We start from the raw sequence: 22,203 nt of genomic DNA, 5'->3' as shown, positions 1-22,203 counted from the left end.
AAAACTAATGTTCTATAACTTTAAATAAGACGTAGAGATAATATCGCGAGAACAGAGACCCATGGTTGGGCTCGCGAGAAAATAGTTTGTGCACAGTTGGGGAGAGCGTAGAGAGAGAGATGACTCGCACTGTGTAATCGGATGTGGCTAATGTACGATGTTCACCTCCTCATGTTTAATAAATCAAGTGTTATGACTTCCCGAGCTCCCTGTCGGTGTCCTATTTGCAACAAAGCCAAGAACTCACGAGCCAGCGCGCGGTAAGAACTTTGAAGCTCGCATATAGAAACAACGCGCGTTACACTGGTGGCAGCGCTGGTTGGCTTGTTTTGTAAGGACACTTGTTTTTTTTCCGTATTGAACGATGTGAATATCGCCACTTTAACCTGCAGAGACGTTGATACTGTTTTGCACAGTTATTTTTCACGCACTCTTTTTGCAAGTTCGGATTACGTGCGTTCTCTCTCACACAAAATGGCGGACGACGAGAATGACGCAGCTGCAATACAGAGAGACAGACATGTTCAGCAGCAAACCCACATCTGCCATTTAAAATTGACCTTCCTCATCCTTTTTCGGGAGATGGTACAGAGCCTTTTAGTGCATGGATACAGAGATTTGAAGTTGCACTTAATGTCTCAGCTGTATCCCCTGATAAATCCAAACTTCTCCCTGTGAAGCTTACTGGCCTGGCATTTGCATGTTGGCAGTCTCTCCCACCTGAAGTGAAAGCTGACTATGAGTTAACTAAAGCCAGTTTGACCACTGTTTTTGGCCATACAACATTTTTGGCCACATTTCAGATGTTTTTGAATGCACGTCCCCGTAAACCACAAGAACCTCTTGAAGTCTATGCTGCTGAGCTCACAAATTTAGTGACTGAAGCATTTCCGCAATATGATGCAGCAGCACAGAATTGCAAAATTTTTCATAGATTTGTGACCAGTTTAGACCCATCGCTTCAACTGAAAATTCATGAGCATGGTGCTGTGACTTTGGACAATGCTTTGAAAGTAGCCACTCAATGTGAACGTGCTCAGTTGGCCATCAGTGTTGCTAACCCTTTAGCTGTTATGCCTGTGATGGTGCACCAACAACCATCAGCTAACACAGTGACAGCAACCCACATCACTGAACTGGCATCAGCCATAGCTGAACTCCGAACTGACTTGCATGCCTTAAGCCAGTCTCATCTACGACAGACAGATGAACATGTGGACCAGCTTTCGCAGCGGATTTCCAGTCTTCAGGACGAGGTTGCATCTTCCACACTCTCTTCACATCAGACCTGTGCAGCTGTCGACTACAACATCACAGCATGCCATCGCCAGTCTGGCTTGGATGACTATCATCGACATTGAGACTGCTGCTGTACTGCACAACATGCACAGAGAGGTCGACAGCAACACCCTCGGGACGAATGTTGTTCTTCATCATCGATCAACCTCAAGACTGCTGCTGTACTACTCTAATTCTTCCCGTAGTCTGAACCAATAATCATCCCCCCCACAGATATCGTTATGAGAACTCCAGGTCTGGCTGCTCATTTTCACAGGAGCGCCAGCCTGATCTCGATCGTGACCATGGAGCCCATTATGCTCGCTCACCCTCACCCAGTCCACAGTACAGACATTCCAGTTATCGCAGACATAGCTCTCCATCGCCACCCCCCCATTCCTATAGTTCACAGAGGTATTATACCTCCCCCACGCGCCATGTACACTTCTCTCAGTCTCACAGAGAGAAAACCCCTTTCTCACCACAGCAGGGAAAAAAGTAGAAGCTGTCATTGGGGACCAAATGCCAGCTTCATCCCCAGTAATGGTCCACTCTGATTTAGTTGCTTGTAACTCTACTCCACCCACACCTTTTTTCAAATTGCATTAGCTGGTGCTGAACTTCATGCTTTGGTGGATATGGGGTCGGGTCTATCTCTCATTACTGATGACTGTCGTAAATCCATTCCAGCTTTGTCTACTCAATCTATCAAAGTCATTTGTGTTAGCGTCATCAGTAACTGGACAGCTACTGGATATTCTTGGCTCTGTGACAGCTCCCATACATATTGGGGATGTCACATTTTCCCATGTATTCCATGTAGTACATAGCGCTACTCATCCTGTTTTAATAAGATGGGATTTTCTAATTGAGCACAACGTTACTGTTGACATACCAAATGCACATTTACAACTATATAACACCTCAGTGCCTCTTTCACCACCCCAGTCACTGATTCCAGTACAAAGTTCTGCAGTTAGTGTCGCTCAGGTGACTGTCCCACCTATGTCAGAGATGGTAATCCCAATTTCTGTCAAAGATAATGGTGTAGCGAATCCTTTTACTGACATGTATGTGGGTATACTGGAACCACAGCCTCCTCCAGTTGTGACCTTAGGCGTCGCTCGAACGGTGACCTCCATTCACAAAGGGAGGGGCATGGTTCGAGTTGTTAATCCGACTAGTGAACAAGTCTGTCTTGATGCTGGATGCCCATTAGGTCAGCTTTTCTCAGTCACTGGCAATACACATGATGAGTATATGTTAGTCTCAGCCGTGACTACTTCTACAGAAGCTGTCCATCCAATGCCTGAAGTGCATTTGGAGGATACAAAGTTAAATTCTGAAGAATGAACACAGCCAAGAGCCTGCTGACAGAGTTTGCTGACATTTTTAGCTCTCATTCTCATGACTATGGAAAAACTAATGTGATTACACATAGCATTAATACTGGTGATGCTGCTCCAATAAAATTGCGCCCATATAGAACATCACCAGCTACTCAGGCTGTACTGCAACAAGATGTGTCAAACCTCTTGGACCACAACATCATTGAGGAGTCTCATAGTCCATGGTCAGCTCCGGTTGTGCTTGTTCGGAAAAAGGATGGCACACACCGGTTCTGTGTTGATTACAGACGCCTCAATGAAGTTACAATTAAAGATTCACATCCTCTTCCTCGGGTGGATGATACCCTTGACAGGCTTTCTGGAGCTAGAGTGTTTAGCACTATCGATTTGACTGCTGGTTACTGGCAAATACCACTTAACCCAAATGACAAAGAAAAGACTTATTTTTCTACTGGTACTGGGCTATATCAATTCTGTATGATGCCAATGGGCATCTCCAATGCCCCGCCCAGTTTCCAGTGCTTAATGGAACTTGTGCTTCGGGGTCTGCACTGGAGCGTTTGTTTGATCAATAACTACTTATCTACTTATAGACGATATTATTGTTTACGTGAGGTTTTCCAGCAGTTCCGTACAGCTGGCCTAAAACTTAAGCCATCCAAGTGTCATCTAGCACATTCTTCTGTTACTTTTCTGGGCCACAGTGTTTCCAGTGCCAGTGTTGAGCCAGACCCATCTAACATAGATAAAGTCAAGACATGGCCAGTCCCAAAATCAGCCACACAGGTCAGAGCTTTTCTGGGTCTGTGTTCCTATTACCGTCGATTTATTAGATATTTTGCACACACGGCTGAACCCTTGTACCATCTTACACATAAGGGAGTGTCATTCTCTTGGTCAGCTGAAGCAAATGAAGCTTTTAATGTACTGAAACAGGCTCTGACTTCATCGCCAATTATGGCTTTTCCAAATCTTTCAGCTCCTTTCCTTCTTTACACAGATGCTTCCCTTCATTCTGTGGGCTCAGTTCTTTCACAACAGGTGGAAGGAAAAGAGCATGTCATAGCATATGCCAGTCATGTGCTGTCTGCTTCAGAATGAAAATGGTCTACTTTCGATCGAGAGTTGTATGCCATTGTGTGGTCGGTTCGCCACTTCCGACACTATCTGGCTTGTCACCCGTTCACTATAATTACGGATCATAAACCTCTGGTGGGTCTTAAGAAACTTCCTTTAGATCATGACCCTACAGGTAGACGAGCTCGTTGGGCCATAGAGTTGGACCTTTATGATTGGCGTGTCATTCATCGTGATGGCGCTAAACACCTTAATGCAGACGCCATGTCTAGGCGACCAGACACTACTCCTGTGGAATCTGATAGTTGCTCTCAGGGTGATGTGTCCAACTTTTCGGTAGCAACTCAGACCACGTCAGTACCTTTGCAAGCAAAACCGGTGTCAGCATACACCCAAACATTGTCCATGAACAAACATGATCTGTTGCCCACACCTGTTTTAAGTCACGTAACATCAAATCTTGTTCTGATCCAAAGTGAGTGAGATGTGATGGAAAAACAAAGGTCGGATCCAGATTTAGTTGTTGTTTTCTCTTGGATAGAAACAGGGCGTAGACCACCCTTATGGAGGCTACGTGATGCTTCCCCATCCCCATTTAGTCGCCTCATCATTCACAATGGTGTGTTATGCCGACACTTACGCAACTCTTTTGGCGATAATACTTTGCAGGTGGTCATTCCTACATCATTGATTCCTGAAGTACTCAGTCATGTCCATGGACACCCATCAGTGGGTCACTATGGTCTGGCCAAAACATTGGACAGAGCAACGCGGTCCTTTTACTGGCCTTATATGTCTAAAGACATCGCCAAACATTGCTCCCAATGTACAGCTTGCCAGTCGCGGCGTTCTCCTGTACCTCGAACCACAGGCGCCACTCATTCCTATCTCTCCTGAACGTCCATTCCAAATAGTGGCCGCAGATATAACAGAGTTGCCCATTTCAACCAAGGGTAACCGCTATGTACTAGTAATGATGCAGTTGAACGATTTAATCGTACTCTGAAAGATTAACTTTCCAAACATCTTTTTGACTCTGGTACGGAGTGGGATGAGCACCTCCCGCAGGTTGCATTGGCTTACAACACCAGTATGCACACTAGCACAGGACTGACACCCTTCTTTCTGGCTCATGGCCGGGAAGCCCGCGTTCCCTTGAACACACTTCTTCAGGACAATAACGTTTCCGGTTCAGCTACAGCGGGCACACCAGCAGCATATGCGAATACATTGCGCAAGAGACTGGCCTGTGCTTGTCGTGCTGCCACTGCTTTCCGAGACAAGGCTCAAGACCAACAACGCCTGAACTATGATCGTCATTTGAAATACACTCCGTATAACAGTGGTGACATGGTTTTAGTGGATGATCCTGCCCACAGCCAAAACAAACTATATCCACATTGGGTGGGCCCGTATGAGGTTTTGCGACCAATATGCCCCTTTGGTAATTCCACCCCTGTTAATTTTGAAGTGCGAGACGCATCTAGACCTCATGCAAAAGCAAAAATCATTCATTACAGTCGCATGAAACCATACATTACTGACCCAAAGAAGACCCATACCCTTAACTCCCCTTCCTCCCCTGTTCAGCCAAACACTCTGAACACTTTGTCTGGACTCCTCCCACCCCACATTACACCTGTGCCACCGGGACTTCCCGCACCTCAGGTTCCGTTGGTGGCACCACCGTTGTCTCACCCCCAATTGCAACTGCCTGGAACCCCACAGCGTTCCTGCCCTATGGGAAATGTGCAGGGCTCGGACTCTGGACTGTTGATTCCAACACTGGGCACACCTGAAGCTGGACTGTCAACAGGTGTTTCTGAATCACCTAATAATCCAGTGTCCACTCGGAATGTGCTTCCCAGGACACTTTGAATGCCTTCCCGTTTTAAGGATTTTGCACTTTATTGATTTGCTGAATGTTCACTGTACTTGTTTTTACGTACAGGCTTAATATACGTTAAAACAAAATGTATCTTAAGAGTCTTAATCTTGCAGAGTTTTTGAAATACTGATTCCTAATGGGCCTATGTGATTTATGTTGCATTTTTGGTAAACATGTTTCTTTAATATTTGGCCCCTTTTGATACAAATTTTGGGTAATGGTTTGTTTTGAATGTTACAGATGTATACATTTTGTTTTGTTCCATATCAGTATATGGGTTGTGTTATAGAAATGAGGACATTTCTTGTTGGGTAAGGGAGTATTATGTAGGGAGTGAAATTGAAGGTTAAAACTAATGTTCTATAACTTTAAATAAGACGTAAAGATAATATAAGAACAGAGACCCGTGGTTGGGCTCGCGAGAAAATAGTTTCTGCACAGTTGGGGAGAGCGAGAGAGATCGGACTGTGGGATGTAAATCTATGATGTTCACCTCTTCATGTTTAATAAATCAAGTGTTATGACTTCCCGAGCTCCCTGTCGGTGTCCTCCTTGCAACAAAGCCAAGAACTCACGAGCCAGCGTGCGGTAAGAACTGTGAAGCTCGCATATAGAAACAACGCACGTTACATTAGTTTATTGAACCCTTGGTTAAAAATTCTCAATGGTAGTGTAAAACAACACCCTTTTTACCTTGCCAAAATCAGCTCTGCAAAAATCATTCCATTCTTGTCCAGGCTGCTTTAAATGCAAATGAGCTCTGCTCGCCCCGCCCCTCTCTACTCTTGGTGGAGTGATATGCTGCTCTGAGAGACTGTTTAGCCGCTAAACTTGCTAACTAGCACATTAGTAGAAAAGGCGCTCACAAAGATTCATAAAAAAAAAAAACCCTTATACTCACTTCTGCTGTAAGTGAAGCTGGATCATGATTTTAGAAAGAAAACAATCTTATACAGTTGTGTATAAATGCTTTAATAATACAAAAAGACCTCAATGTCATTAATCCACCGAAGGTCTGTGCGTCAGAGAAGACGACTGAGAATGGCAGCTACTTTTTGCTTAATAAAAGCATCGATGCAAGTAGTATTGCAGAATGGGTCATTGTTATTAGTGGCTGTTTCGTTATTATTGGTAGTATACTGTAAATATTATGCTTATTTACTACTCATTTGAACCCTTTTTAACATTTTTTAATAAATACTATTATTACAAACAATATTGTTTATTATGCGTTTTACACTATTACGATTTATAAAGTTTATTATGGTCAAGATCTCATCTATTATATAGAGTAACAAGTCTAATTTCAACAGAATATCTTTATTTATATAGCCTATATGATGCACAGGATTTTTGTAATTTGAATTCGGACATGCCTTGATGCCTTCCTGCCTTACTGCCTTAGAATGCTGCCTCCGAAGGCAGCACTTTAGAGCTTTCGGACGCAGCCCAGGTTTCAAAACTCAACAGAGTTGTGTGTGATTGGTTATAATGCACAACGCTGTAAAAACGCGTAAGAATAAAATGATTTAACTTGAGCAGGTCTAAATTTAATACAGTAATCAAACCTTTTTATTTAATTTTCAGTAGTTTTATGTTTGAAGACAAATATTTTGTCAATAAAAAAAAACATTTTTTTTTTTTTTTTTCAAATAAAATAATAGCTTTTTTTTTAATTTAAAATAATGTAATTTTGGAGTTTCACAATGAACACGTCGCAACCATGCATGGGACAGTCCTGATCGCAAAACACAGCTTTACAGTATAGTTCAAAACAATGTGCACAAATAGATGAAACACATTCAAGTCATTCAGAAAAGCACTCCCTTTCCTCCAAACACAGCTCTCATAGAACATGTGACACATAAACAAGCCAAAAAGCTTTAAATTTCTTGAAATAATAATTTCTGAACATTAAACATCGATTGTGAGTCTTTATTAACCTGTTTCTTGTGGTTTCATATTAAAATTCATAAAAGTCAATAGTGAAAATTATATTGCTAATGTCATAGAATGGCATAGTTTAATAATAGCACGTCAGATTGTAACGCAATGTTACAACATTCCCCATTAGCACGACTGGAATTTAAAACTAGTTAGTGTCTTCTGCTGGTTTGCGAAGCATTACTCAACTATCTGAACTAATAAATAACAGATTGGAGATTAAAATAATAGCAGATTTGTCTAATTTTAAATGAATACTAAAAACTGAATGAAAAATTTACTTCAGCCAGAAATTTACTTTTACTATGGTAAAATAAATATTCAGCAATATCTTCAAAAAGCTTTTGTATTTTGGCACACGTTTTCCTCTGTATAGTGTTGCTATGCCAACTAGTAAATACCATCAATTTGATTATGCTAGCATGTGTGGAAATATTTAAACCACACGTGCTACAACTAACCTCGCGTCTATTATCCACCTCCGCTGGTCGCATTGCTGAGAAGTGGCCGCAGACTTTAGGCCTGTTGCTCTTTTACACTTGCTGTTCTCTTAGCTCCTTGCCAGTACCTCGAGCGTTGGTGTGATTAAAAATCAAAACTGTATGATTTGTTCCAAAATTTTTTTTGTTCTCCAAAACTGTATGTGATGGTGACTATTTTATGAACACAGAAAACAAAGATTTTGATGAAAAAACAGTATAGATACATAGTTTCCTTACTGTTGGGTTCCAGAGTAGTTGCTGATCTGTACACTATACCATACTGGTTTTTGTATACCAGTTATAATTTGTTATAAGATATATTACAAATGTCACCATATCAGTGCATAGCTACATATAGCTCAGCGTTAATTACAGTGGATAGCTGCAAATGTGCATCCTTGTTGACAAACTGTATCGTTAGAAGGATCGCTCATCTAAACTGCTGATTTAGCTTTTAGGAAACATTTCATATTATTAATGTAAAAAAAAAAAAAAAAAAGTCTGAGGAAACAGTGATGCACTACCATTCCCAGAAATTTTGGGATAAATTACAGTTTACACAAATATATTAGGCAAACAAAACAGCAATTATTAGTAATAAAAGAAAGCAAGCAAGAAAGAAAAAAAAAAAAAAAAAAAAAAAAAAAAAAAAACGTTCAAATGATTTTGAAGGCCCGCATGTCAGTCTTACCTTCTATACAGATAGCAGGTGAAGCAAACATGAACACCAACAGCACAATCATCTTACTGCTTAACATTACAGACCTGAAGAAAAACAGACATCACCATTGACCTAGAAGATAACAATCAGTGAAACAATAAATTAGTGCTACAGTGTTACAAAGCATCACAAAGGTTCATATTTTTCCATTTGTTTCATGTTTTTTTTTTCTTCTGTAAGTGCATATATATATATACACACACACACACACACACACATACATACTTTTATAAATATTTGCAACCATATTTAAAAATATTTTGACACAAACATTCAAATATTTTTCTATTAATCTATTAGTCTGGATTGCTTGCATGAAGATGATGGTCAATATTGCTGAAATTAAATGAACATCTCATTTGCAACAATTAAGCAGCCACTGGCTCCTATGAGAAACAAAATTTGGCATCAAATTATGTTTTTAGGTGCCACAGAATAAAAGTGTTTTCAACAGAATCACTGTCACTGCAGCGCGAGGACCCTATTGGAATTGCTCCATTTCTTATTCTTCGTCTTCTTCTTATCCAAAATTAATCACATTTTTGAGGCCCTGAACATGCTCGAAAACTTTGCATACATGTTCAAAACAGGCAAAAAAATAAATAAATAAATAAAATAAAATAAAAATTACATCTGATATGGGTTTCAGAATTGGGCATGACAAAATGACTTGATAGCGCCACCTATAAAATTTCAATAAAGTGCCCCTCCTGCTACATTTCACCAATGTGTACGAAATTCAGTACACACATGTAACACACCAATACCTACAAAAAAAAAAAAAATTACTGGCACAACATCCGAAAGCTAACAGGAAGTGAGATATTTTGAATTTCTTCTATGATTTTTGGGCAGTTTTTGTCATTTTCAAGCCTTGTACTTTAACAAACTCCTCCTACAGCTTTAATCTGATCATCTTCAAATTTGGTGAGTGTGATCATAAGGGCTGTGCGAAGCTAAATTGCGAAGTTTTCGTCGAAAGGCAAGTCCCTAGCGGCCCGACAAATTTCGATATTTCGCCATGAAAAAGGAAGTTGCTGTAACTTAGGCAAACAATGTCCGATCTGCCCCAAACTTGATATTATCAAGTTATTATTATTATTGCCACATTTAATAAGTCATGCCCTGAATACATGTCCATGCCCATATTCAGTTATAGTCATCGCATCACCTGCTAGCAACAGGAAGTGGCATGTTTAACACTGTTATAGTCACCTAGGAAAATGTTAAAAAGCGTCAGCAGACGTTAAATACACTAGCAACATGCTAGAAACATGCTAAAACATGTTAGCAACACTTAGCTAATTTGCTAAAGCATGCTAATAATACAATGAAACAAGAAGTTTCTGTAACTCAGACATGCAATGTCAAATCTGCCCCAAACTTAACACCTTTCATAAGAGGTCGGCCTGAACACTTATACATACCAATATTTAGTTATAGTTGTAGCACCTTCTGCTGGCAACAGGAAGTGACATATTTCATACATATTTCATACAAATTTCAACAGGAAGTGGCATGTTTAACACTGTTATGGTCACCTAGGAACATATTAAAAAGCGTCAGCAGATGTTAAATAGGGTGGCAACATGCTACAAACATGCTAAAACATGTTAGCAACACTTAACTAAGTGCTAAAGCATGTTATTAATGCAATGAAACAGAAAGTTACTTGAACTCAGGCATGAAGTGTCCGATATGCCCCGAACTTAACGTTTGAGTCCTGGCCTAAACACTTCTACATATTCAGCCAATATTCAGTTATAGTCATAGCACCACCTACTGTCAACAGGAAGTTGTTGTAACGCATACACGCAATGTCTAATCTGCCGCAAACTTCACTCGTTCGAAAGAGTCCTGACCTGAGCACATCTAAAGGCTAATATTCTGTTACAATCACAGCGCCACCTGCTGGCAACAGGAAAGGATTTGTTTTACACTAATTTAAACATGCAATGTCAAATCTGGACCAAACTTAACAGGTTTGATAAGAGTCCTGGCCTGAACACACCTTAAAGCCAAAATACAGTTATGATGATAGCACCACTTGCTTGCAACAGGAAATGACTTGTTTTACACTAATTTAAACATGCAACGTTCAATCTGCCCCAAACTTTACATCTTTGCTAAGTGTACTGGCCTAAGCATATCTTAAGCATAGGCCAAAATTCAGTTACAATCATAGCACCAACTGCTGGCAAAAATACATACCTTGTTTTACATTAACTTAAACACGCAATGTCGGATCTGCACCAATCTTGGCATGTTTGATAAGAGTCCTGGCCTGAAGACATCTACATGCCAATACTCAGTTATAGTCTTAGCACCACCAGCTGGCAGCAGAAAGTTTTGCACTTGAAAATGACTTTTGACATATTCCCCCTATTTTTACCCCTTTACCACTGTTCACACTTTTCCTAAAGCCACCGGGTGGTGGTGAGCCTGGGTGTGAGGGCCCTTTCATCGCTGCTTGCAGCTTTAATTTATTTTTACACTTTAACATTTCAGTCATGTTTATGTCTCATCTTTTCTTTTATCAGAATTATGTAGATGTCTGGGAACTAAGGTTCACTTAAACTGGGAACTAATCTGTTCTAACTTGAGAACGATATACAGCTAAAAAAAATTGTTTATTACACAAAATCTGTGCCAATATCACTGACCACAACTATGTAAGCATCACTTGGCCACTGAATGTAGTTTGGGCTCCTCAATGCATCCTATAAAGGTTGCCATGTCTTGGACACATTCAGTCGGTTTTTCTTCATTAGTAACATGCAATTTTATAAGAAGTGTTGAATTTTATCTTTAGCTCCTTGCATTATTTCTTACGGTGGCTGAGAAGTGCAAAACAAATCACAATTCTGAAAACAAAATAAATTACAAACGCAAACCTAAAAAAACACCAATAAAAAACAAGGTAACAATACAGAACAAAAAACAACAGCAATTCCGAAAACATTATAACAAGTAAGAAAACACAGTGACAAATTTATAAACAAAAAAAATTTTGTTAATATATTTTTTTTTTTCAATAATTTTGTTTGTAATTTGTTATTTTGTTTCCAGAATTGTGATTTGTTGTGCACTTCTTGGCCACCGCAGTTTCCTGTTATGTAGACAAAGGACCAAGTAAAAAATTAAGCAAAAAATTAAGTGCATAAATTAAGAAAAAATGCTCCTCTTTATAGTTATTTTTTTCTAGCTGACTGGTGATCTTACAGTGCATCCGGAAAGTATTCACAGTGCTTCACTTTTTCCACATTTTGTTGTGTTACAGCCTTATTCCAAAATGGATTCAATTCATTATTTCCTTACAATTCTACAAACAATACCCCATAATGTCAATGTGAAAAAGGTTTGTTTGAAACTGTTTGCTAATTTAAATATATAAATAAAAATCACATATACACAAATATTCACAGTCTTTGCAATGACATTTAAAATTGAGCTCAGGTGCATCCTGTTTATACTGATCATTCTGGAGTTAACCTGTGGTAAATTCAGTTGATTGGACATGATTTGGAAAGGCACACACCTTTCTATATAAGGTCCCACAGTTAACAGTGCATAGAGAAGAGAACCTTCCAGAAGAACAACCATCTCTCCGCCAATCAGGCCTGTATGGTAGAGTGGACAGATGGAAGCCACTCCTCAGTAAAAGGCACATGACAGCATGTCAGAAGTTTGCCAAAAGGCACCTGAAAGACTCAGACCATGAGAAACTAAATTCTTTGGTCTGATGAAACAAAGATTGAACTCATGGCCTGAATGCCAAGCATCATTTCTGGAGGAAACCAGGCACCACTTATCTTCTGGTTAATACCATCCCTACAGTGAAGCATCATGCTGTGGGAATATTTTTCAGTGGCAGGAACTGGGAGACTAGTCAGGACCGAGGGAGCCTGACTTCTGAACATCACTGGAGAGATCTGATTTTTAAAAAAATTGTTTTTACAAATTTGCAAAAATTTCAAACAAACTTCTTACACATTGTCATTATGGGACATTGTGCCAGAGAGACCCAGATGAATCACATCGAACAAAGATTGCCCAGATCAGACCCAAAATTTACAGGCATTTCAGCATGCAACAAACACACAAGTCTATCATGCGCACAACAGTCAGATAACATATAAGATAGACAGACGTACCTGCGTCTCATGCTTGAACATGCAGCTATGTGTGTGCACACAATCCCATCTTCCCTAAATGACAGCATCTAAAATCTGATCCCCCCTCAGGGCTCTGCCAACCAACGCTCCTCTCGCTCTCTTCTTGCCTCATTCTGCTCTCCTCTTCTCTAGTTTCTTTCTCTTGCATTGTTCTGGCCACACCGCCAGCTGTTTCTGACAGCCAAATTACACTGCACAGAAAAATGATTGCTTACCCTCACTCTCCATCTCTGCTCTTTCAGACAGGGTGGACAAATTACACACTTTACCCGGCTGTGAAATACCAGCTGCAGAGTTTCTGAGCTGAGGCAGGAAATGCAGACCAAAAATCTGAATGTGGACACCATAATTGTTATACACCATGTTGCTTTCCAATTAGTACTTATTCATGGTTTGAAATGTTAACCTACATTTGAACTGTGAACTCACCTTCACTCCTGCCTATCTCCGTCTGGTGAGTTTACACATGGTGTCTTTGCACAGTTTGCAGCATAGCTCCTGTTTATTTGCCCTGTTGTCTCAAGCTGGTTTGGGACCCTGGGACATGCCAGATTTTTTTTTTGTTTTGTCTGAACTCTTAATTTCTGTTATATAAACAATAGTGTCTGACCTCAGGGCTGATACTAGTGACATAAAACCACTCCTGCAAGGCCTCTCAGTCAGTCAGATTAGAGGACCTGGGTACGGATCCAGTTCGTACCCAGCCCAGACAGTGGATCAGCACCTAGAGACGACCTCTACAGCCCTGAATGTCAGCGGAGACCACATTGACTAGATGAGCCCCAGAGACGGATCCCCAGTGAAGACCTCGTCACCTAGACGCCCGTCGGCACAAGACCACGGGAACCAGATGAGTCCTCTGCATCTGGCCAGAGGAGAACTGGCCCCCCGACTGAGCCTCGTTTCTCCCAAGGTTTTTTTTCTCCATTTGTCACCAACTGAGTTTTGGATCCTTGCTGCTGTCACCTCTGGCTTTGCTTAGTTGGGGACACTTTCTCTTCACACAATATTGTATTTTATTTTATTGTATTTGATTAACTGCCTTTACCTGAAAATTGAGTGTTTATTGTAGCCCTTTTGCATTGTTGATGTACTATTTCCTATTTAATACTGTACAGCCTGTATAACAATTCTGTATTGTTAAAGGCGGTATATAAAAAACTTTTGAACAAACACATTTCTCTGTCAAGATGCACACCAATCGACAAATGCATAAACTCCACCTACCGTTGATGCAAGCTAAACTTGCTGACTTCAGAAAGATGGCAGCATCATAATGTTATTTTTTACAGAGATTGGTAGTTCTATTAGTGAAATCTGTTAATGGTTGGGGAAAAACTGGGGAAACATCACTTCAAGTTTTTCTCCAAAGCTTGCATGCTTGTAACTCGAGAAGTAGAGATACTGGAATTTAAATAAGGCTCCAGGAGTAAATCGTTAAAATGCACACATTTTCAGTGGTCAAAAACCAAATGTGGGTCATTTTGCAAAAATATGAGATTTATTTTCTTTTAAAGAGGAATGTCTGAAGAACAAATAATGTTGAAACTAGAGATGTATCTCATTTCTTTCTGTCAAGACAGCTGCACTGAAAATACCAGTCTGAGTTCATTCTGGAATCTTAATTTTTAAGGCCCTGTGTGGTTTAATACCAGAGATATCAAGATCTTAGTGTAGCTCCAAGTTTAGTATCCTTTTCACTTTTAATGGTCAAAAACAAAATGTAGTTTTGTGTTTATCTAGTCATTACTGTTTACAATTCAAATATGCAAATAATAACAGTACCCCAAGGATTAAGACTGTACAGTGTGACACGTCAGATTATGAATGACCAGGATTAATTGTTAACTCTTGGTAAAGTACGAACAATGTGAAATGTAAAAAAAAATTACCCAGGATTCAATTTTTCTAGGGTTTATAATTACCCAGTGTTAATTATTTCAAGTGTGAAAGAAGTTACATGTTTGAGGTATTATCAGTGTTTCTGCCAAGTGTGACCTTCAGCAGTGGATACTTCTTGATCTATGACTATGTTTCATATTTTATAACAAACAGTTTACTGATGTGAACGCAATGTGTGGCGAGAGCAGCCACATTTCCCTATGAGGCGTGGGATGTGTTTTAAACATGTTACAATACTGCATGTTTAAACTCTTGGTAGTTTCGGAAGCTGTTAAAATGAATAAAACCCCTTCTTCCAAATATACCTGAAACTGATTCAAATCTAGAATCTTATGAACAGACTACAAAAAGCAAGGTAATGTGCCTCACCATTGATAATTTACTACTGGAGCCATATTGAAATTTCAGTATCTCTGGAACCGAATTTCATAGGGCAGGAAAAATAAAGGTGCCAAAAGGAAAGTTTGACCCAATACCTAAATATTTAGATATCCCCATCCGCCATAATTTTACAGCATTTTTACACAAGTGCCTAAAACTTTTAACAGTGTTGCAGCTTTGCAGGTAGGTTTCTTGAAGCATCTGGAGACTTTGTCACAGTTCTTCTGGATTTAGTCTGTCTGAGTTTGTTCTGTTTCTTTGTGTCATTCCAGACAGACTGGATGATGATGAGTTCAGATCTCTGTGCAGAGCACTTGCTGTTGTCAGACTCCTTGAGCAAACAAAAATCTAACTGGATTATTACGATTAATGGCAAAATGAATGTTTGGAAATGTAATCTGATATTTCCTACTGACACACTACAGCAAAAGACCGACTTTAACTGACTTTAATCCATTTTTAGCTGATGAAAATACTAGTGACCTAAGACTTTTGCACAATACTGTGTATATATATGTGTGTGTGTGTGTGTGTGTATATATATATATATATATATATATATAGTGTTTTGCGATAATTCGATAACGATAATTTTCTCGATATAATTTTCCTCGATAAAACGATATGAGGAGTTCGATAAATGTTCGATATAACTTTTATGTGCCAAAAGCGGAACGAAACAGCGCGACTCGTTTGAATCGCGCCACACGGACCGTTTACCCGCTCCGACCAAAGTTCAAACTGCCGCCCTGCGCGAGCTCACTAGGGAAGATGCATTTATTATCTTGATGCGGCGGGGACGCGTCTGGAAAAACCGAGCGCGTTGCACCGCATGCGCGTCCTTTCCGTTATGAGCACACCTGCCGCGCGCCGACATTTGAAATAACGAACTTGAACGCGCAAAAGACGCGATATGGGAACGGCTCCGTCACGCAAGCACTAAACAGCGCTGTGAGATCCAGTGTGAAACACTTGAAATCAGCGATGAACACAATTGACTCTGTGATTCAAACTAGTTTAAAGCTGCGTGCAACGAGACAGTCAGAAGGCTTTTCACATCGCCATCATTTACCATGGATTTACTGTAGTAACACTCACTGCACCATGGTATTGTGGCAGCAATGTGGGATATTCTCATTGAATTTTATTACAGGAGTAATAGTATATAATTATAGTATGTATGTACTTGTGATTAAAGCTATAGTATGTGTGCATTTATACTGAATGTTTTTAGACTACCGTTTTTCATACAAATAGGCTACCTATAAAACCATGTAGAGTTATTTTTTTACCATGGTATTGAGGTACCATTATGTGTGGTTTTTACTGTGTTTATCATGATTTAAAATGTATGCTTGCTACCATGGGAGACCAATGCTTATTGTTAGTCACCCCTACGTTTCGTCTGGTGATTTCTAGGAGCTAGACTTTTTTCTGATTTTCTGTGTCACTTTATCAGTCTCTCACATTGTTCTAGAAGAATTTGAACCACTCTTCTTTTCAACGTTGCTCCAGATTATTGAGGTTTATTGATTGCTTCTCTAAGATGATTGCTGATGTCTTACCTCCTTGGCATTGTGTTAACACACACGTGGAGGCTCCAGACCAGCAAACTGCCAAAGCTTATGCTTTTATAGAGGCGCTCAGACTTGCTGATGATCAGTTAATCAAAGGTATTTGATAAGCAGTGCTTGACTGTTATTTATCCTCTTAATTCCAATGTTAACAGTAAGGGTGTCCTAACTTTGTCACACATGGCTTTTCCATTTTGGCTTTATTTTTGTTCAGTAAATAATGACACGGTGCAATCTGATTACATAATAATAGCAATATATACATGTCAAAGTCAGACATGCCCCTTTGCCAGCTGTTATGCCTGGTTATTGGTTTAAACTTTAAACTACATATACACATATATATATTTACATGTTATGACCTTAAAATGTGCTTATTGTTTTGCAATCACATCTTCTGTTATATTTACGTATTAAACTGACATGAAGCACATCAGTTTTAATGGAAAAAAGACTTTCAAACAGTCCTTACCTCTGCCAAACAGCAGCGCTGATGGCACACAAGCAAAACGCAGCTCCAACATGCATAAGAGAGCTGTAAACGTGCAAAAAAGCAGTGTCTATTTCATGCGCAATTTGAATAAACAACAACAGCTGCCCAGTAATCGCAATAAGCTTCATGCCTTGTTACTTTTTAATAAACAAAGTATCAGCTTTAAAATTATGCTTAATTCATATTGAAATTCAAACAATAAATTTGGATTTTGTGCTCTTTAATGTTTTAGTGCCTCAGTTTAAGCAGCAAGTAAACCCATATTTTTCTCTTTACTACTATAGTACTAAATGAACATGAATTAACATCAAAATGTAGGCTATTTTCATAAGAGAGCCTACAGATCAACTTACTGAAATACCTCATGTAATCATTCTGTGTCAAACTGTGGAAAACATGTTAAGATGTATGCTACTGTGTAAACATTGTCACGTAACAACAGATTCACCTCAGAATAGCCATTCGGTGTCCGTAAGCACATTAGTCAGTCAGAAAAATAACTATAAAGAGGAGCATTTTGCTACATTAATGCGCTATTGCATATTAATATTTTTACTTAACCAGTTGTCTACATGATAAAAAAAAAAATGCAAGAATGTAAGCTAATTCAACACCTCCTATAAATGTGTAAGTTAATGAAGAAAATAAAAAATAAAATAAATATAAATAAACTTAAAGAAAAGGAAAAGAAAAATAACCTATTATTTGTGACTAGGGCTGAAACGATTCCTCAAGTAAATCGAATACAAAAAAATTATAGCCAAAATTTTTATAACAATGTTGGACGATTCTGAAGTTGTAGGAGAAAAAAAAGATAGAGTTTTTCGCCATACTCTACCTTTTTGAGCCACAGTACACAGACGATGAACTTTTAGACGTGATTCGTAGCGCTGTGAATGCGCATCCCAGATCCTGTGCTACACAAGCTTTTATGCTTAAAAAATTTTTTTTCAAAAAAAAAAAAAAATTACCAATCATTTTGCTACATAAGCCTTGGCTTCTTCCTTGGCTAGGATCATTTAGGGCCCTTTAAAGCTGCATTTAAACTTCATTTTGGAAGTTCAAAATCAGGGCACCAATGAAGTCTATTATAATATGGAGAAAAATCCTGAAATGCTTTTCTCTAAACCCATTATTTCCTTACGACTGAAGACAGAAAAACATGAACATCTTGGATGACAAGGGGGTGAGTAAATTATTTATAAATTGTTGTTCTGGAAGTAGACTTCTCCTTTAATGGTGGTTAGTTATGATGTCCCTAAGTTAGCTATGCTTTGTGAAAGTCTAAGTGCCATTTATGTTGGTTGTCTCATTCTCTCTCTGTGACACAGAATATCAAACAAAGAGTGCCTCAGCATGATTACAAATGTGATACTGATTTTATGCAACAGTTCATCAATAAACAAGAAGTTAATATTAAGAGACTTAAGTTTTAGACATCATATTGCCTGTTTTTGCTCTATTTTGCCAACAAATAACCATTCCAAACACAGCCACAGCACTGTTCTTGATCTTTGAGCAACAAGACGGTGTTTCGTTCTTGAATGAATCACCCGTTAAATGATTCAGTTCAATCGCAATGACTCACTTACTTAACAGTGACTTACTGTCACCTACTGTCGGTATTGATTTCACATTTAAAGTATCCTCATTTTAAAAATACATGTTAATATCTGTATTTAATGTTTTGTTTAAAATAGCAAAATATTATTTATGCATTTTTAACTGCAAGTTAAATTTCTTGACTTATGCCTTCGTTTTAGGTTGAAATGTTTACCTTTTTCTAAAGTAATGTGAAATTTATTTTTTTATTTTTATTATTATATATATATATATATATATATATATATATATATATATATATATATATATATATATATATATGTATGTATGTATTTGCATTTTGAATGTAATTTGGCATATAAATATATTAAATGAGTTTAGTTTGGTATTAATACAAAACTAACATGGTATTAATGTAAATAAAAATGTGCATTTTTATAAAAAGCCGTATTGTATTTCAAATTGGAAAAGACATTTTAATTGTTACTTTAAGTGAACCTTATTTCCCTGGTCATCTACAAAATGGATTAAAATGCTAATAAAGTCAAGAAGAGATTAAACAAACATATGACAGTATTATTGAACTGTTAAAAAAAATAAATAAATAAATAAATAAAACAAAAATCATTTATTCTGTAGCACCTAAAAAAGGATTTGGCGACCAAGTTTTTTTTGTTTGTTTGTTTATTTGTCTGTTTGTCTGGAGCCCTGCCATAGACAAATTGAACTGAGACAAAATAAGGATTACTAAAGTAAAAGAGCACATGCTGGTTGTTAGGGCCCCAAACCTGTAATTTTGGGACCCCAGAAGTCCACCCCTGCAGGGCAGCTTTCTGTGTGCTTTGGGGTGTGTGTTTTAGTCACACTAGAAGTGCTCAAGTGGCCATATTGCTATTCCTTACTGACACCCAAAGTCTTGACTTAAAATCACCTGATTTGTGGCACATCAGTTTCACAGAATGTCTTGTATGTAAATTAATTGTTACTTAAAAGTTCTGTTATGTATATGTTCGCAGTCAGTATTATTTCTTTCATCTATAATAACAATTACAGCACAACATATTTAAATAAACACAATGACATACAAACAAGGTAAATTAATGTGCATACAGGACACAGCATTACTTTTTTTCAGATTTAAGAATGCGCACATTGACATTTGAAATACACATTCATGTATATTTATTTATCAATCACCTTTATGTGATTAAAAGACAATTAGATAAAGACTACACTAAACAAGTATGCATAACACTATAAAGTTAATATACCAAATTATGTTGTTTCATTTTCAAAAAGTAAATGACATGGTGTGATCTAGGTGTTTTAATGAGACGTCTGTCCGGTCTTTGTTATACTGAAAGCTCAGTGTGAAGCTGATTGCTCCAGGAGGTGAGAGACGAACCTTTAACTCTTTTCTGCATGACAAAGACACTAACAACGTGTCAATTGGCAGCAATTTTGCACCATCGAGTCACCCTAAAACCTTTCACAATCCTGACCCAAAATGTCCTTCGTCCAAAACTTTTACATTTGGCTATAATCTACAGCAAACTTGAATGAAAGTCTTGTGTCTGATGGCTTTGACGAATTTTGGATGCGTTTTATCTGCACATGACTACATTAGTATACACTTAAAAGAAAGAAGCTGTATCCAAATAAACTAATGTAAGTAGGCTAAATCATTTCTAGTAGTACGAACACCGTGAGAGTTGAGTTATCTAGATAAAAGCGTTTAATGTAAAGCACAGAAGACACGCGACTCTTGATTAAAGGCAACGCAAAAGCACAACTTAGCTCTTACCTTCACAAAGCGTTGAGAAGAGCTGAAAGAAATAATGGACGCTTCTAAGACATCAGTGCTGTAGTGAAACGGACATCGCACATTCTCCGTCAACATCCAAACTTCATCAACTTTATACTGTTTACGACTGAAAAGGAGCTGTGCTGGATCCTTCCTGTTTTCGTGTTTTACTAGCTGTGTGTGCGAGCGTGGGGCAGGCCTGCAGTAGGAGGAGCGCACCCACCCCACGCACTCACACATTGGCTCCCATTAGTGCATTATTTCCTATGCACGTTTCCACAACTTTTAGTGACGATACCACTTTTTCCAGTACTCGCCCGATACCGATACTTTTATTTTTGGTACTTGCCCATTCCGAGTAATACCGATATTTTAAAATTTAACGGTAGATTTGTAAAATATAGGGTACAGAAACTAAAAGAATATGTATAATGTTAGTTGGTCAACTTCATTTATCAAATAGATACAGTCAAACCAAAATGTATTTAGAACACATTATCATAAACTGTGTCCTGCACCCACTAGTAAAAAAAACAAAAACAAAAAAAAAAAAACTAAACTAAAAATTATCAAAAACTATCAAAAGATGGTGTATATCTGCTGTCTGAATAATTTTTGAGTTGACTATATATCCCTTAGTTATTTTTATTTTTATACTTAATTATGCCCATTAAAATGTGTTTTGTTATTTTCACTTTTCTTTTTTTTTTTTTCTTGCTCTATGGTACATCTTAAATTTAATAGCATTAAACTGCTCCATTGCAGCGGCTCAGTACTGTAATCACGCAAACCACTCATTATGAATCTCCTAACTCTGATATTTTCAGAAATATAAGTCACGTTTTTTTATCTGAAATATGCTGCTATTTGGACTATAATCCAAAGCGACTCAAATAATGGAGAAACACTCGTGAAGCAAGCAAAACATGGGCAAGTACATACTACCTAGCGCATTTCACACAGGCTGCTATAGTTTCACTTTCGCCGGACATTCGTGTATGCTTAAGGTTGAAAAAAAATGATGTTTATAGCGAATGCCCCTATAATTTTTTTATATTTACGAATTTGTTTTAATCCAAAAGATGTGTGTGCTAAATATGCGAACATCAATGAAGATCACGCAACAGCGCGCGATCTCTCTTTCTCTGTCTCGCGCCCTCTCTCTCACTCCCTCTCTCTCTATACCGTTAAATAGCTTGTGCATTGATTTACTTCAATTGTTTTTGACATATCTCACCGAACTACAAACTTTCAAGTGATGTCAAGGCGGGATATTAACTCGACAAGCCCGCACATCTTGGCCGCCGCGCGCTCAATCCAATCTGCGTGCTTTGCCTTTCAGCTGACGCGCACCAGTTATACAAGCTTAATACTGAATGTTTAACATTACATTGCTTGCATACATATACTTCGTAGACATCCTTAATCACTAATGACTCCATTCTGCTGTCTGTTGTTTTGTTGTCAGTGTTTCTGACATGCTGACATGTTGTCACATGATGTGGTATCAGCATTTGGTATCGGGGCATTTTAACGAGTACGAGTACAGAAGCTCAGTATCGGGCCCGATAC

At 38.5% G+C, this 22,203-nt stretch overlaps 1 protein-coding gene across 3 annotated transcripts in view; it reads right to left on the bottom strand.

Moving 5' to 3' along the window:
- The window catches only part of LOC127170902 (activin receptor type-1), a 33,556-nt gene extending 12,708 nt beyond the window's left edge, over positions 1 to 20,848 (bottom strand). For 2 of the 3 annotated variants that reach the window (XM_051119224.1, XM_051119225.1), the window contains exons 1-2: positions 20,632 to 20,848; positions 8,710 to 8,811 (exon numbers count right to left, since the gene is read on the bottom strand). In XM_051119224.1, the coding sequence (XP_050975181.1) occupies positions 8,710 to 8,776 (67 nt within the window). In that variant the 5' untranslated portion in view covers positions 8,777 to 8,811; positions 20,632 to 20,848. The remainder of the gene's footprint in view (positions 1 to 8,709; positions 8,812 to 20,631) is intronic. The other variant, XM_051119226.1, reaches the window with a different exon arrangement.
- Positions 20,849 to 22,203: the final 1,355 nt, after the last annotated feature.

This window comes from Labeo rohita, chromosome 9 (genome assembly GCF_022985175.1).
Source record: "Labeo rohita strain BAU-BD-2019 chromosome 9, IGBB_LRoh.1.0, whole genome shotgun sequence".
NCBI lineage: Eukaryota > Metazoa > Chordata > Actinopteri > Cypriniformes > Cyprinidae > Labeo > Labeo rohita.
The sequence above is the reverse complement of the archived record's forward strand: the minus strand, read 5'-3'. Positions and strand labels throughout refer to the sequence as shown.